Consider the following 16,913-nt stretch of genomic DNA (forward strand, 5'->3'; position numbering starts at 1 on the left):
AGGATCGGTGTCTGATATTTTAACATCTTCAGACATTTTTGTAGATTGAAGTAAATTAGTTTTTCAGATGGAGTAGATTTCCCTTCAATTTAAAAGATGTGTGCTACCGCTGAAAACAGTGTTTACAATAGTGGCATGAAAATAAAGGGAATTAAAAAATGCTAGAAATTTTTTATTAAAGAAATGAATCATTCCAAGTGGTCTCTAAAACAGAAATGTACATATCTTGTAAAAGTGACAACTGCAGGATTTCTTGTCTTCTTTATGACAAGGATTTAGACTACCCCACAAAAATGAAGTTAAAACCCATGTCAGATAATCTGCAATGAGCATTCTTTATATTGAGATGTTGGAGAAGGAATAGGCTCAGAACCTCCTTCATTTACTTGGAACCTTTTCTTTTTCCATCATTTTTCATTCTCAGTCATCTCCAATTACAGCAGAGCAGGGATCAGAAGCCAGCTGTTGAGGTTACTCTTTTGTGCTAGTAGTGATGGCAGAGTGAGAAATAAACTACGAGCTGTGACCAAAGGCAGACTTGTAATTACTTGACTATAATGATAATTGGCATTAATACTGTAACAAATGCTCCAAGTTCGCACATCCAAACTCTGCAGTTTGGATCAATTCTCTTGTTTATAAAATCAGCTTACTTTTATTAGCACCAAAATTACCCAGTAACAGAATGGTGAATGATCTAGGGAGGCTCACTGCAAAAGGAAGGAAAGAAATACTGTACCTGATTAAACAGTGGATTCAAATAGGTTCCTACATAGGGATGGAGTTTGGAGGGGAAGGGGGTTGAGTGAAAATAGGAAGTGTTGGTTCACTTTAATACTGTTTGGGAGGTCTGTTGTTTTCTCCTCTGACCCAGTGTAAGTTTAGGAGTCTAAACTCAGGATGCAAAGGGCTAGAATAAACAGCCTGACAACAGTTGACATCAAACCTCTATCACACACAGTTGTGTACAAAGTTGATTTACCTGCTTGTAAACACTTAGCACTCATACCAGCTTTCAGTATTCGAAGATCCATTTTGTCTGCCTGAAACTGGGACATGAACTTTCTCCTAAAATACAGGTGTTTGTCCCCATCCCCCCCCATATTAAGACTACATCCTTGGCGCTCTCAGCATGAATTATTCCCATTGCTTGTTGTTCAACACCCTGATTGGAGAGCAGATGAGACAGTTATTCCTGTTGTTGCTGATTTACTATTACAGCTGCATCCTCTTCATGTGATTTAATTTGAAGTTTCAGCCCACCAGGGGGCTAATGGTCCCCACCTATGCAGCTTTAAAAGCTCACTGTTGTTTTCCACAGGAATGTTATTTCCATTCCTAGCCAGTGATTTATTTTTTTTTCCTCAATGTTCATCTGGTAACTGTGAGGCAGTATTCCATTAGCCATTTTCATGAAAAAAAAACCCAACAAAAAACCCACCAAAAAACCAAACCCCAAACCTATGCAAGTATTTAGATTGAAAGCTTAAAAATGAGAATTTGTCTGTTTCAGTAAAAACTCAGCAAGTAAATTACTGTTTTGCAGTGTTCTAATGGCTATTGGAGACTGATATAAAAAAAAACAACAGGACATTAGCCATCATTTAGATCCTTTGTTTCTCTTATTTTTAAAATGTAACACATGTAATTCACTTCTATTTTCCGTATCTTAGGAAAATGTAGGGCAGGCGGCAAACCCTAGAGTATGTTTCATAGTGTGGTACTGCCTGTGGTGAGATGAATTCCGAAAACATTAGCAACTGCAGTGGAATCCAAGGTGTGATTGTATACTGCTAGCAAATTCTGCATACCTGATCAGGCATGGGGGAACTCAGTTTGAGTGTGACTACAAAGTTGTGACTGCAAGCTGGATAACCAAAGAGCAGTACTTGGGGAATACTTTCAACCAGGCTTCTTACAAGAACAGAATTATACATCTCTCTCGCTAAGTTATTCTTGAAGCAAAACTTAAGAGTGATGAGTTTATTGATTTACCTTTAATTTTTAAGTATTCTTAGTTCTAAATAATAAATTACCTTGAAAACCTTTCTGAACAAACAGAATTAACTTTGATGCTCAGTATAGCCTGCTGTCCGCCTTTATTGTTATAGTGTGAGTTTGAGTGGCAGTCTTGAGGTTAAATTTTTTAAAATTTCTGGTTTTCTATATTTATTACTTTTAATGTGATTAAAGTCTGTGTACGTGTTTGTTTTCCTCATCTTAAGTATATACTTTTAATATAAATATTTGCATTTTGTGATACATTCGCTGCTGGTCCCAAGAGTGCTTCGATGAATTATGGACATTCTAGTGTTCGGATGTTTTCTTCACTGATTCATCATAGGTATTAGAAATTTAGCTCTTCACTGAGTTAATAGTATCTTATCTCACTGGGAATCACAGGACTCTAACTCCTAGCCACCCTGGTTTTGATGGCTTATTTCTTGCTTTGGGGTGGTGAGGAGGGGGAGATGGGTTGCATCGCAAAAAGGGTGGAAGCTGGGCAGACTGACAGAAGTGGCTGCGTGAAACCTCATTGCTTTCAACTATTATTAAAGGGTGGTGCAATCTTCCCCTTCTTTGAGCAGGAGGATATTATTACCAAATATCAGTGTTCAAGGTCACTACTCTTTACAATACAAATCAAATATACTACTTCCTAAGGTCCTGATTGATGGAAAATAAAGTGTTAGCTGCCAGGAAACAGGTTTTCCAACACTGTCACTCAGTCATGCAGTGGTGACTAACCTTTTCAATACAACCTTAATATTGCATTGCTAATTGTATCATTTAAAGAATACAAGTTTTTAATAGTTATTCCACTGCACTTTAGAGCTATTTTTGCTTATTGGAAGCTTACCAGTTAATAAGTTAACTACTAGTAACAACCATTAATGCAAACTCTTTGCTTGGGTAATGTCGCTTGCAGTATTTAATGAATTAGGCTCAAAAAATAGAGCAGAGTACTAGACTTGACTGACTTGCTGTAGAGGCAGTACAGAATTAGTCATTGACTGTGAATGTTAATCACTCCACAGCAATGATAATTTACAGCATTGTTGTAGCACTCTTGTGCTCATAAAATGAACTTAATAACCCACTGCTACCCATGGGATAAGCCTTCCTCCTCCTTCCCTCCCCCTTGCAATTGAATACCCAGTCTGGCTGCATAATAGCCTTGTGAAATACTGCATTAAAAAGAGTGAGCAGCTGTATGATAAAATAAACAGCTCTAAAACAGATTTGTTAATTATCTCTTTCTTTTATCCACAGAGGGTGTTTGTGAGATATGGCTGACCAGTGAAGACACAGGGGCTTATGGCAGAGACATTGGCACAGACCTCCCTACGCTTCTGTGGAAGCTGGTTGAAGCTATTCCTGAGGGAGCTATGCTGAGGCTTGGCATGACAAACCCTCCCTATATTTTAGAGCATCTGGAGGTAAGGAAGAAAAGAGAATCATTTATATGCCGGCATAGACGTTCATTGAGCGAGTCAGCATGGAACCTTGTGTATAGTGAGTTTCATTTTAAGCAGTAGCTTAAAAAAATTATGGACTTCAAGTAAATTTATAGAATTAGACTAATAGTGTTAAGCCATTTGCCTGACACAGCAAGTTATTGAGATAATAAGATATTCAAATCATTTTGGAATGATAATATTACTGAGGTCTCTGACCTGTGGAGCTTTATTATAGCAATGTTGCATTTGTGTGTATGTCTAGTGTTTTCAAGAACTAAAGGAAATGTCATTAGCAGGCAATGGACTATGGGATTGAATTTGTCTTCCTGCTACACCCCAGACGAATATTTCCAGAAATACTATATGCTGGTCTCACTCAACGACATATTCATTATCCTATGTCAAATGCTATTCTGAGAGTGTGTAGAACTTCCATGATAAGAAATGGAAGTTCGAAGTGTATATCTGTGTTTTTAAAAAATGTAAAAAAGTAGATCAATGAAATTAGAAGCAACAGAGTGTACAACAATGTGAATTTGAAAGAATAACGTGTGTATGCAGAGCAGGAAGTGAGAGTTTTGTCTCAAAGATCGCTTGGTTTGGTTGGATTCTGTCACCAAATGAATGTATTGAAATTCATAGGAACTGTTTGTAGAAAGAACCTAACTTTAAAGAGGAGGAAAAAGCAGGGAAGGATATAGCTTAAGGTAAATTTTGTAAACGTGTGCATTGGCAATATCCAGATAAACAGCTGGTGTCCATGCTGCTTTCCCAAAGATAGTATAGAATTAATAGTTGCACTTAGGTTTTCTTAAGATGTCAAGGACAGTATTTTCTCACCAGAGTGCCATAACTGCACCTTTCCCTATTGAAGTGCATGGGCTAGAGGAATCTCATCTTGATAGGAGTAAGCAGTTTTTCACTTTACCAGCTAAAGAATACAAGCTGCAGGAAAATGGAATAAATTTTCCAGGCTGTTATTTTATTCTTTGGCTTAACATACACTTCACTAAGAGTCTTAACAACACACTGAACAGAAATCTTTAGAAAGTGGTTTAGTTGTGTTTCGTAGAGCTTTGCAGTCTGTCTTGAACTCTCATATCTGTCACAAGTTTTTCCTCTTTTTTTATTTTAACATTTTTCATCATCTTGCACAAAAGCAAATCAAGCTTTTAGCAATTTGCACAGTTAGTGCTTTCATTTGCTTTCATATTTTAACTTTCATTTTTAACTCACATTATTAAAAGTGTTTTGGCATAGACTGCTGCTTTTGTCACTGCTGCTCATCTTATGAGTACTCTCAGAAGCCTTTTTTTTTTTTTTTTTTTTTTTAATAGTCAGTTGCTGGAAATATCAGTATACTCTGTCCAGCTAAGGGGCACTGTAGTAGTCTTAATTTGATACAGTCTGAGCAAGGTGGAAAGTATATTGCTTTCCTTCAATCAGTAGCCATCTTAGTGAGTGTGAGCATGTCGCAAATCTGTGAGTGGTTTTGATTTATGATCTCTAATGTTCCTGTTTCTAAATTTTCTAGAAAGTGCTGTAGGTAGGACTCTCTTTGATGTGACTCATATTCGGGAAAAGTACTCTAATCTCTTTAAAAATGGATCTCTAAGTGTGATGGCAGAGCAAGAGGAATTCATGAAAGCCTATTGAAAATGTGTATCTTGAACGTTGCTGTGCAGAACATTTGTTATGTGTACACCAGCCTTTTTGTACAATAGCAAATCTGCTGTTGCTTGTCCTCTTCAGTGTTTCATACAATTTCCACTTTATATGATTTTTTTCAGGATTATTTAATCACATTTCTGTGTTTCATGTATGACCAAGAATTTCTGAGCTTGTAATTTGGTGAAATAATTTTGATCATTTGTCAAACTAAATTTGTAAAAATTTTTTTTACCTTCTGCATTTTTGTCTAGTCCCCTCTTCCAAGCTTACCAGACTTGTATCTGAAAGATCACTAGGGAATGTTGGCAATCTCCTGTATACATTTCCACCAGACAAAATAAACTTTTTATGGGGAATGTGCTTTTAACTTTCTGGTTGAGGAAAGGGTAAAACTATGATTTGTTTAAAAAACAAAATAAATGAAATGAGAAGTTGATTAACCTTCATGTCAGTTGATTAGGATAAAATCCAGATGTAGTTCTGTTATCTCCTAAGAAAGGTATGAAGCTATGTTATTGGTTGCAAACGTCTTTCATTAATTGTTTTAAAAGGTGCTGCATTTTATTAATTTATTTTGTTAGAAGTCATGTTGCTAACTAGGGTGATGTTTGGATTTCTGTGGAAAAAAGTATACATGGGAAAATGTGTGTCACTTTTTATATCCAGTGAAAAGGAAAAAGTTGTTCCAATTGTGTATCTTTTTTAAAAATCAGAAATTTTCAGCAATTGCATACAACTGTACATATGGAACTGCTAGGCAAGGTTTTGTTTCCCTTTAGTAATGAACATGTCTGATAAGTGACATAGAGCAACAGCAGTCATGTAAAAGCATAAATTAGTTTTAAGATCTGGACAGAGCTTCCCTAGAGAATCAGCCTAAAAGCAATGATTTTGATTCATTTACAGTTTTTGCCATATTTATTGGAGCTTACCTGCAGGTAAAAGGTTTGGCCAGTTTTATGTCTGTCTTACTCATGTAACATCCAAAGCTAATAACAAAGTTTATATAAATACATTTGTTTTCTCCAGTAACACTTGGTTGCAAGTTAAATGTTTTAAAAATACCAAAAGACATTATGTACAAATGTCCAAAGACATTATGTACATTTTTTTAAATACTGATTTGTAGTATTGCATGAACTCCTCTATCGTTAGGACTGGTTTTGTACTTAAATATGAGGTTTTAAAACATTTCGCAAATATCTGTTTTTCTTCAAATAGCCATGTATTTTAATCTCTTGTCATTCAAAGCATCAGGTCACTGGCTTGATTGTGTGCTTAGAATTTGTGGGTTTCTGTACCTTTCAACTGTCAAATGGGAGGAGATTGGAAATAAAAGGAACAGGGATGTGCAGATTAATACCGTGAGTTGTAGATGGCACAGCTGCAGTAGCAGCAAGAATTCCTAAGACCACAATGACAATGCTAATGTCCTCAATGAATGAGGAAAAAGTTGCACCTATGGATACTGAATAAAGGACTAAACATTTAAAAATGTATCACTTCGTATACAATTGAAGCCTAACTCGCACGTACTGTTCTAGCAGTGTGTGGAGTCATCCACATAGGGGAGGCATCTTGAGTGTTGGGTTGTGCTCCCTTTGCCCCACACCTCAGTCCTTTGAAATATGCCCAGCTTATATTGTTTGTGTTGCTCAGATGGATCTTTCAAGATGTAGCTAGACATGAGGTACTTCAGTTACATATTAATTAGTGTCGTGATAGTTCTCAGGAAAATAGATTGTATCCACTCACTAAAATAACATGACTTTTTCATATTGCGTTTTTTTTCTGTATATAGGTGGAATAGCTTTCTCCTTCATTAAAAGATATTTAGCCCACTTTTTGATAAGCTGCTTGATGAACTGCTTATAGATTGAAATTTATTTGCAAGTGCCAAAAAGTGATTACAGGTTCTTATTTTTTCCTCAAAAATTTTTTTTCATAAACATACTCTGAGATATTGTCTGCTTAGAAAGTGTACAGTGGATGGGATTATGGCCAGAGATCTGTTTAAGCTGTCAGCAGCGTTTCCTTTGTACTGTGCCGTGAGGTCTGTGGCTGGGCTTTGGCCCTGTGAGTCTTCTGACTCATTAATATAGTGCCCACACTCACAGGTTCCCTGGAAGTAAAAATGGAGGAACAGAAAATGCCACTCATCTCGGGAGTGTTTCATCTGCCTTTGTGTCTGGGAATCAGTCTTTTAGTATCCACTAAGAATTGCCAGCCAACAGCTCTGCTGTTCCACTGATGCTGGAAGCCGGCACAAGGGGAGGAGGACAAGAAGGAGGAGGAGAGCTTCCCTTGGGACAGGAGTGGGGGGACTAGAGCAGAGGAAGGGGCAAAGGAAAGCTGCGGGTGCTCGTAACTCGCCTTGAGGCTCTCATGCTGGAAGGCTTGGTAGATTTTGGGGCCTGGGCCAGCGGTCATTCAAACTCAGGTTTATTATAGGTAGGGGGTCAGTTTAAGTTTTCACATAATCTTAAATATTGAGCATAGCCAGTGCCTTCAGATACTAGTCAGGTAAATGCCGTTCTGTCCTTAAAGATGTTTGTCATTTCATGGGAGGCCGTTAAGCTCATGAAAATCATCATTATACTTGTGTGGTACAGTCTGACAATTTAGTACTTTGTTTTTTATTCAGTAAATATGGTGATAATAGTGCTTTATGTACTTACAGATGATGTAGCATGAACAGTTCTGTGATGAGAAGCAACCATATGTTTTCAAATGATAAATTCTGCATTCAGTTGGGCCTTCTGGTTCATAAAGAAAGAATTATTTGGAACCATGCAGTGTTTTATAGTCATGCAAAATATTAAACACTTTTTGATATGCTGCATACTGAGCCTAGGTCATTAGAAAAAGAGCCTTTATCACAATTTTTCCGAGTGAAATTTAAAATACTAAATTTTTTATCTGCTGTTTTCTTCAGCTGCAGATGATGTCTGCACTTACATTAGTAAGTAGTATGAAGCAATAAGAGCAGATCAGGAAATCGCAGAATTTGATAGCGAAGCCACTATGTCTACATTATCTGTATTTTGGAGTCTTTACTTCAAAATAAATCTAATCCCCTTAACCAAACTTTCCCACTACCCATGGTCCAAAGCTGTTTCAAAGGCAGATCATTGGTTTGAATCCCTCTGTTCCCACCAAGGATTTGGAGCACATTTGCTGTGAACCTGGAGTATGGACACCACTCTGATTTCCTCGGAAGTGAATTTAGTTTGCCCACCCCAAAGTCACCCTGCAGACTGAACAAACGGCCGGGAAGGAAGCATGGGAAATTGCACTTTACAATTTCACTGCTGCTTTCAACCAGCGTATTAATGGGAACACAGCCAGTGCTAGTATGACAGAGTTCTCCTGCGTAAGGTTTGTTGGTATGACAGAGAGGGTTATTTGGTGTGTTTAAGGAAACTGAAGGACATGAGACCCCCAGCATTGTTTCTCTTAATCGTGGTACTAAGACTGAGAAAGAAGTTGGAGTTTGCAGTTTAGCTGCGGAAGACATCCTCAGTTTTCCTCTCAGAGAAAATCTGGCCAACCAAGGGAGATAGTATTGCGTTTTCCAAAGTGCACGCTCAGTGTCTTAGCAGCCTGTTTGAACGTATACGTCATGAAGCATATAGCTTGCTTATTTGAAGTTTGGTCTCAAACTGAGATTTTGAGATACGTGCCCTTGTCCAGTATCTGTCCTCTCTTAATATGTTGATGCCATGTGTCATTGAGGAAAACTTGGGATTTTATGTACATGGCAGAAAATTTTAGTAAACGGACATGAACTTTGGTCAGGGAAAAATGTTTTAGCTAAGAATTTTTTTTATTTTATAAAATGTTAAAGGTGAAGAAAAAGGTTAGTATTAGGATCCATTTTATAGTCCTAGCAAAACCTGCAGTGAATGCACGTGTGTACGGTTACCTTGTGTACTCTTAGCTATATGTATTTGCACAGAGCTACTGTTCGAGTTACACAGACTGCCAGATATAGCAAAGATGTTATCGTCCTATAGTGTCAACATGTACCAAAAGTGACATAAGGTATACATCCTGCTTTAGAAGTAACCTCCAGGCATTTATTCTACAATCATATTATGGAGTTATTGGCTAGTGCTCTAGCGAGGCAGTGGTTTACATCCACTTGCAGTCACTGATGGAGAGGGAGGGTTGGGAAAAATCCATTAAAACAGTAGTAGTAGACAAACGGTTAGTCCAAAAAGTAAAAAAATGAGGCCAAATGTATAGCAGGCTGAAATGAATTAATGTTAGCGGCATAGTGATAGAGACTAATTTTTGTCTTGAATATATTTCACTTTTCCTTAGGTTTTTAACTTCATTTTCTTGTTCAGTATCTGGGGCTCTGTCCAAATCGAAAGGGAACGCAGATCATCCAGACTGTAAAAGGGCAGGGGCTCACAAGTCAGTCTTAGCTTACCTCCCTTGCAGATTTAACGCTAACTGTACTTCCAGAGTTGTCTGGGATTTTAGTACAGCACTTTTCTGTGAGTGATGGGATGCTTCCAAATCTGTATGAAGGAGGCAGTTCACACCTGCCATTCCCGTAAGTGCTTAATTTCACATGACTAGATGAGTAGTTGTCTTTGTCACCTGTCAAAATGAGTCTGTCTCAAACCATACCATATGCCACGGCTTTATCTCCGTTATTAATTCAGGACATTTGAGTGATACATCAGCCATTGAGATGGAGTCTGCATGGCGGCAGTGTCTCTAAATGCATAAGGTGTGCCAAGCGTACCACGAGTCGCAATAGTATTTCTTTGCTCTTTTGTTTTGATTTTTCATGTCAGCTGGGTGTTTATGTTCCTTAACCTCATTGAAGCTGATACCCTACAGATGGCTTCCTCAAATGTGCCCTGACACAGCACATAGATAGTATTACAGTAAAATTACTAATTCACTTTTCTTTTTTCCATCTTGTTCTTTTTTCCTCTGAGTCCACCAAACGTGTTTGAGCGTTGTGCATAAGCTCAAGTTTTGAATAAGCTAGAGTGTAAGCTGATTTGAAATGCGTTTAAAAAGGAATAATATGCACACATTCTTCAACGACAAATAAAAGGGCAGCATGATTTCAGGAATTAAAAGGCCTGTAGGGCATGTATTTGCTTTGTTTCTAGTAATATTTTTGTCATTTTCATAGACTGCTGCATTTGAAAGCGCCAATTAAAATCTGTTGATTTGACCAGAAAAAATGAAAGCTGTGGCATACATTTAAATAAATGAATAGTTAAGCCCCTGACCTCTTATTACTGTGAGTTTTGTGGTGTTTTGTAGTCGGTGGACCATGCAACTTTCCCTTGCTGTAATTACATAGTTGTCTTTATGCAAACTGTGTTTGTCTTGCTAGCAGTAAAATTGAAAGAAATCTCAGATATGAAGAGGAGGAGGAGAGGGGCGGTTGCATCTGGGCTTATAAAAAAGGGGGGGGGAAAAAGGGGGGGGGAGGGATGCTTAGTGTTTCCTTTGGTATGATGTTAAATGTTTATTCGTCCTCTGGAGGCTGTGTGTGCATCTTTCCTTACTCTGTGTATTGCAGCTTTTTATTTTTGTAGTACTAAAATACTCTCTCTCTCCTTTTCTTCCTCTTAAAGTGTTCTTTGTCTTTGGGGGTTCCAAATATAGCACATGTCCCTGAAATTACTCCTTAAGACATAGTGTCATGGGAACTTTTTCAGTGGTGAACTCACCCCAGAGTGAATGTATATTTGGATATTATGGGGTTAGGAAAGGGATGAATCTCTGCTGTGCTTTGAGATACATTTTGTCACGCCGCTTTCTCTAACCTAGAGTTTTAAGATCTCAGACTCAGCAGGTCCTAATGTCCATAAATGCTTGGTGACATGTTTGCTGCCAGCTGGTGGAATATGATTTGGCTTAAGAAGTGTCAAAATAAGAACCCATCTTACTCTTCTTGAAGGTTTTATGTTGCATTTGTGAATCCTGGGTGTTCTTAAAAACCTTAACGATGTTATTGTATTGGGAACTTTGATGAACAATAAAGGTTTGCTTCCAGATAATGTAGAAGGGTATATTTGTGGTGCTGGGAATGAAGCTCCTGTTCTTTGTAACACTAGTAGGAAAAACGCTTTGAGAAACACCGAGAAAGAACTGCTTTTATTTTTGCAAGATTCAGTTCTCCATCAAGACAGAATATTTTATGCATGCATCTAGTGCTCTGCTGTATTTAATAATCTGTGCATAAAAATTGGTGTTGCGAAAAGGGTTAACATTAAGTAGTACATTGCTTGACCGGTTAAAGCTGTGCATGTTAACTGTACCTTAATTATGATTTGCTCATATGAATGGTTCTCTTGCTTTGTTAGATATCACAAGAATGAAGAGTATTTAAATGCAGACAGATCCACTCTCAATCTTGTATTGAGTGTCAGGTTGTCTGTCAATTAATTATAATACTGTCTCATCCCAGCAGACCTTTGGAGCTGTGGCTTGCTTCGTTGGTGGATTACACAGAAAATAAAAATCACCATTAACTGAGCAGTTTGTTCAAAGAATAGGTAGTACATACATGGGAAACAGCATTTTTACTAAATAAAGTGGGAATTTTAGCAGTTGCCATACGCTTCAAGGCATTGCGGTAGAAGCTATTGTCAGATATATAGCTTACATAACAAACTGTGCCATCTTCTTTCAATATTTCTGCCTTCATTGGAAAACAAATAAGATCTTACTTTCCTAGTTATTTATATTATAATAAGTAAAGTTCTACCAACTACTCTCCATGCTGTTCCAAAAGCTTCTATTTAGTTTAGATGCATAAACCCCTTTGTTTTCTGATAGATGAGCTGTCACATTCACTGTGCTTGGCAACATCATCTACATAATCTTCAGTAAGACTGCTTGCTTCATTAGACTTTGGCATTTGTTTAAAAAAAGTTTGATTTTTTTTTTTTAGGTGATTATTCTTTAAAAATGAGAAAAAGTAAATATAATGTGGTCTATAAAGCTTAATAAAACTGCACATAATATTGGCTTTGGGTTTCTGTACCATTGTGAATTGAGGAAAAGACATAAAATCTCTTCTACCCAGTCTTTGAATTCAATTAGTTTAGTTATGTTAAATTTGCAAGAGCTGGTGAAGAACATGAATTCTATGATACTAATCTTGTCCTGTTTTTGAATATTTTTGTTCTGTTTTGCTATGAAATTTATCTCAGCGAATTGGGTATCTACAAATGAAAGAAAGTGATTGCACTTGCCTAAAGGTTTAGGTTTTGATTAAAACTTTCCACTATTTTCCTTCCACTGTAACCTGCTAAAGCAGTTGCTTTTTTAGGTATTCTACTTGCTTGTTTGAAATAGAAGGAAACAATAGGGAGGCTTCCTGGCACTGATCTGTCTCAGTGCAGCTGAACTCTGATGGGGTGTGTCATTCATTCTATGAGAGAGAAACCATCTTCTGAGCAGAAACCATCAATTCTTTTATATCATACGGGATTTGCATTTTCGAGGTGTTGAACAAAGGCGTAGTATGGATGAAACTAGCAATCCATTTCACTCATCCAGGTTTCTGAAGACAAGGTGTGACAGTCGCACTCGCCTATTGTAAGTGTGTGCTTCTCTATGCTTTGATTCATTTTCAAGGTTTTATTAGCATAAAATATGATTGAGACAGAGAGTTATTTAAAGTAGCAGTGTGCTGTTGCAATAAATCACTTTTTTAGGGAACTTCCCAATATGTGCTTCTAATACATACTGCAAAGAGGAGTATTAATTTACTTCTGGAAAAAAATATTTCATTTGAGGAGTGCTTAATGCTGAGAAATCAAAAATTACCATGGAGGAAATGAAAAGGTATGTATTTTCTTGCACATCAGAATTAATAATTTCACAAGGAATTAGCATTAGCTATTTGGTTGGATGGCTTTAAGTCATTAAGCCATCACTCTAGCCGTTAATTAAATGTACATTTTTCCTTAAAGTGAATGTGTTTCTTGAAACTGGACAAACAGCACTCTGAAGCTCCACAAAGTCTCGTTAGGATTGTAATGATGGCTGCAGCAGCCACAGTAACAGTTTTCATCTTTGAAAGCACTGAACCATTTACTGCATGTTTCCAACCACTCAGCTTCCATCAGTTCGTGTGGTAACTGAAGGTGCGCAATGCCTTGAGGAAATCAGTGTGGTACTATTAATGCTGAAAGTGTCACTGAATCACCTGTGTTTTGGTGACACACTTGCAGAGCCTCAGGTGTTGTACTTGGGCTCACAGCTCCATACAGACTTGAGTAATAAGCAATCAGCACCTACCCAACATAGATGCTGATGCTTTACATTTTACCCAATGCAAAGTCAGTCCTACTTTAATATTGGAAGCAGGCTGCGATAGGGATACCAGTTTTCTTATTGTGAAGCATTTCAGCAACCCAGGTTAGGATATCTGTACGGGGAATTGCTGTTTTTATCAGATAAATGCAAAAAATGGTACTCTGCAGAGGCGCTTTCTATTCTTGGGGATACCATGTATATCCAGGTTAAGAGTCATATCTTGGGGAGAAACATACGTACTTGTTAACTGGATAGGAGAATTCTTGGTATTTCTGTGTTTAAAAGTAAAAATCAGGTAGCTAGTATTTGGTGCTGAGTGTTTCCTTGTTTGTGCGCTGACTCATGGGAAGAGATGCAACAAACCTCAACTGAAGCTTTGAGCTATGAAATACAGTATTGTATTGTAGTATTATCTGAATGTCACTTCTTTTGCAAGAACTCCTGTTAGCCTGTTCTCATTTTTAATAAAAGAAGATGTGGCAAGTTTTTGAAGGCATGTAGATGATTTTCGTTTGGCTTCATTTTGTTTTCAAGAGATTAGGCTTAATATGTAGCCACAAGGGAGAAAAAATTGCTTAGCTAGCTAGGGTTGTCTGGTTTATGAGGTTGGAAGCAATAGAGAGATCCCACACCTAGGAGAACAGCTGGGAACAGCTAGGGCTGAGCATATGGCTATCACGGCTCGTTCTCCTATCAGCAAATCGCGGCTTGCAGTCTGGTTTATATCCACTTGTAAGGGTGGCCTGAGCTAATACCAGGTTTTTGTTTGGTAATGTAGAAGGCATTTTTCCCATATGACAAAACAGATTTTTGTCCTCCATCTGGCAACCCAAAGATTTGATTTTAAGGTTCAAATTACATCGGTCAGAATTCTGTGGGCTTCTAACTGCTCCAGTGTGACCTCCCTTTATCCTAATGTTAGGATAAAGACCTGGGCATAAGTCATGTCATATTACATGGGGTAGGGGTTGCTGCTAAGCTTGCCCATCATACAGCTATATTACATCTCCCCCACTTCATATACGGATGAGGGGGAGGCATTGCCTTCCAACCGGTGTCCTTGGGGACGTGTGCAATTATACATCCTACATGTTCTTAGGTTTTTAGAGCCCCATTACTCATGAGGGGCAGGGAGGCGGGGGTGAAGGTTCCCTGTTCATTAGTTTTAACAAAACTGTTACGGGCTTTCCAGACTCAATCATACTGTGTCATCGCTGCCATGCCTGCATCACTAGATCACATCTGTTCCTGAACTGTACTACAGCAGAGGAATTTATAAAATGGACCACAGCCACTTGATTTTTATCCAGACCGTGCTGGTGGTGGCACCACTGGGCTTCTGAAAGACAACAGTCAGCGGACACCCCTTCTGACATATCCCAAACTAACATCTGCCACAAGGGGAAGAAGTTTTGAGGGATTGCCATTTTGTCATGTTTCCATATGGATGAGGGTTTCTTTGGGCTTCACTGCTGGCAGCGGAAAAAATCCTTTTTTTGCTAGGAGGAAAGTTATTCAGATCATTGTGACTCAGACGCAAGGCAGAATTCAAATACTGGAGTTTTGCCTGCTTTAGGTTAGGGGAAAGAATCACTGTCTGAACAGCTTGCTGGTACTGACATAAAGATGCACAGATATTGATGTTTATTGTCTCTGTGATTCTCTATGGTTGCGCATGGTGTCATTACAAACAGAAGGATTGATTTTTCTGGTTAGGTGGTTAAATTTGTGTATTGTAATTGCTGGGATAAAATATACTGACTAGATAAAAATCTTTCTGGCAATGTGCCTTGTGTTCTGATGTACTCCAGCTGCTAAGAACTGGAAAAAATTATTTCCTATGTGATCAGTATCCTAAAGGATATTTCACATACATTGTTAGATTCCAAATGTAGATGACTTTTTTGTAAAGTCAGCTTAAAACAAATTGTGCTACTCTTTGACCTTTTCATTCCTACATGAAATGTCATTTTTGTGTAGTGCTTACCTTTGTTCATAGACATATTATTAGATTCCAGGGGGTAGAGGGAAAAGGCAATCAGCTGTTTCAGTCATGATTAAAGACAGAAATTTTCTTTCACAGTCATATATAATTTGAAGAAGTTGTTCCTTTATCATTTCCAGATGGAAATAAAATTCTATATTGCATTTTTCCTTCTAACTGAAATATGTAATTATATCTAGTAATGCAAAGCACTGTAAAAAAAAAAATTATAAAAAACCAACAGGAAACAGATGTTAAGCTTAGAATGTTGAGACACTGTAAAGTACAATTATGCATTAGCCCATGATGTCCTTGAAGTTCTCTCTGGGACATTAACTAATAGTTTTATTAAGTGATGAAATCTAGTATTCTGTGTGCAATCTGTGGTGTGGGAAAATCTGTCACCATTGACTAAGTATGACTGTTTAGCGCATAGCTGTAGTTTAATCAAACCTATATGGTAAAGTACTTCAGTGTAGTTTTAGGTGTAGGGAGGATAAAAGGTAAGACTGGAACAATCTTACCTTAAAGCTCTGGGTTAGAATGTGATATTTATATCTGAACACTTACAAAGTTTGGAAGATTGATTTAGCTGGATTTCTGATGTAATCATGCAAAACATTCGTTTAGTTTGTTATTCTGTTTCCTTCTGAACTGCTCGCTCCGAGTTTCTGGTTATAAAAGGTAAATTTAAGAACACCAGTGGTACTTAAAAGTGAATGACAAAGAAACAGTGGGTCATCAAGTATTTCTGTCTTGTGTTTGGTTTGTGTTAATAATCTGTGTTCTGCTAAATTCACCAAGTTAATAGTTATGATCCTGAAGTACTTGGTGGGAAATCAGTTTATCAGTAGGGCCTTTGATTCAGATCTATGCCTGAAAATAGAGGTATATACTCAATAGGACTTCAGTGCTTAAAGCACACGCAGCATATTTTGTGTAGCTTTAGATACAGAAAGTAAGCAAAGAAAGGACTTCACAGTAGAAAGAGTTGTTTGCAACCTCCTCTTCTCTAGAAGGAGCTTTGAGGGTTCAGAACATACTTGAAACCTGTGACCACAATAACTAGGCTGTACTAAGGTTTCCAGATAAGTAACGTGTGTGTTGTACGTGCATTTCTGATACGTATGACAAGCAATTTACCTTTTAAAGAATGTATGTTCTTTGATACTGAGAGACTGATGTGCATCTTTCTAAAACAAAATGATGCAGTGGAATTATCAGGAATGTTTTTGAGCTTACTTTCATGGCTCTTACTGCATACAGGGACCTGTAGTGACAGCTGAAAAGTTCAGTTGATTAATGCCAGGCATTTTGTGTCCTATTAGTACAGAACCAAGGGAAATGACTTTAAATGACAACAATTATGTTCTTAATCCTGAAAGATATTGACAACAGTGATTGCAGAAGCCATGTGATTTCTTTTTTTTTTAAATGGGGGATAACTAGAAGAAGCAGTTCTGACTACAGTCTTGTTTAACTGTGGCTGG

The 16,913-nt window shown here is 37.7% G+C and overlaps 1 protein-coding gene across 1 annotated transcript in view; it reads left to right on the plus strand.

The window, feature by feature from the left end:
- CDKAL1 (CDK5 regulatory subunit associated protein 1-like 1) overlaps positions 1-16,913 on the plus strand; it is a 436,847-nt gene that overhangs the window by 269,968 nt on the left and 149,966 nt on the right. The window contains exon 9 of the mRNA XM_009326510.1: positions 3,274-3,440. Within this exon, the coding sequence (XP_009324785.1) occupies positions 3,274-3,440 (167 nt within the window). The remainder of the gene's footprint in view (positions 1-3,273; positions 3,441-16,913) is intronic.

This window comes from Pygoscelis adeliae, unplaced genomic scaffold, assembly GCF_000699105.1.
Source record: "Pygoscelis adeliae isolate BGI_AS28 unplaced genomic scaffold, ASM69910v1 Scaffold186, whole genome shotgun sequence".
Lineage (NCBI taxonomy): Eukaryota > Metazoa > Chordata > Aves > Sphenisciformes > Spheniscidae > Pygoscelis > Pygoscelis adeliae.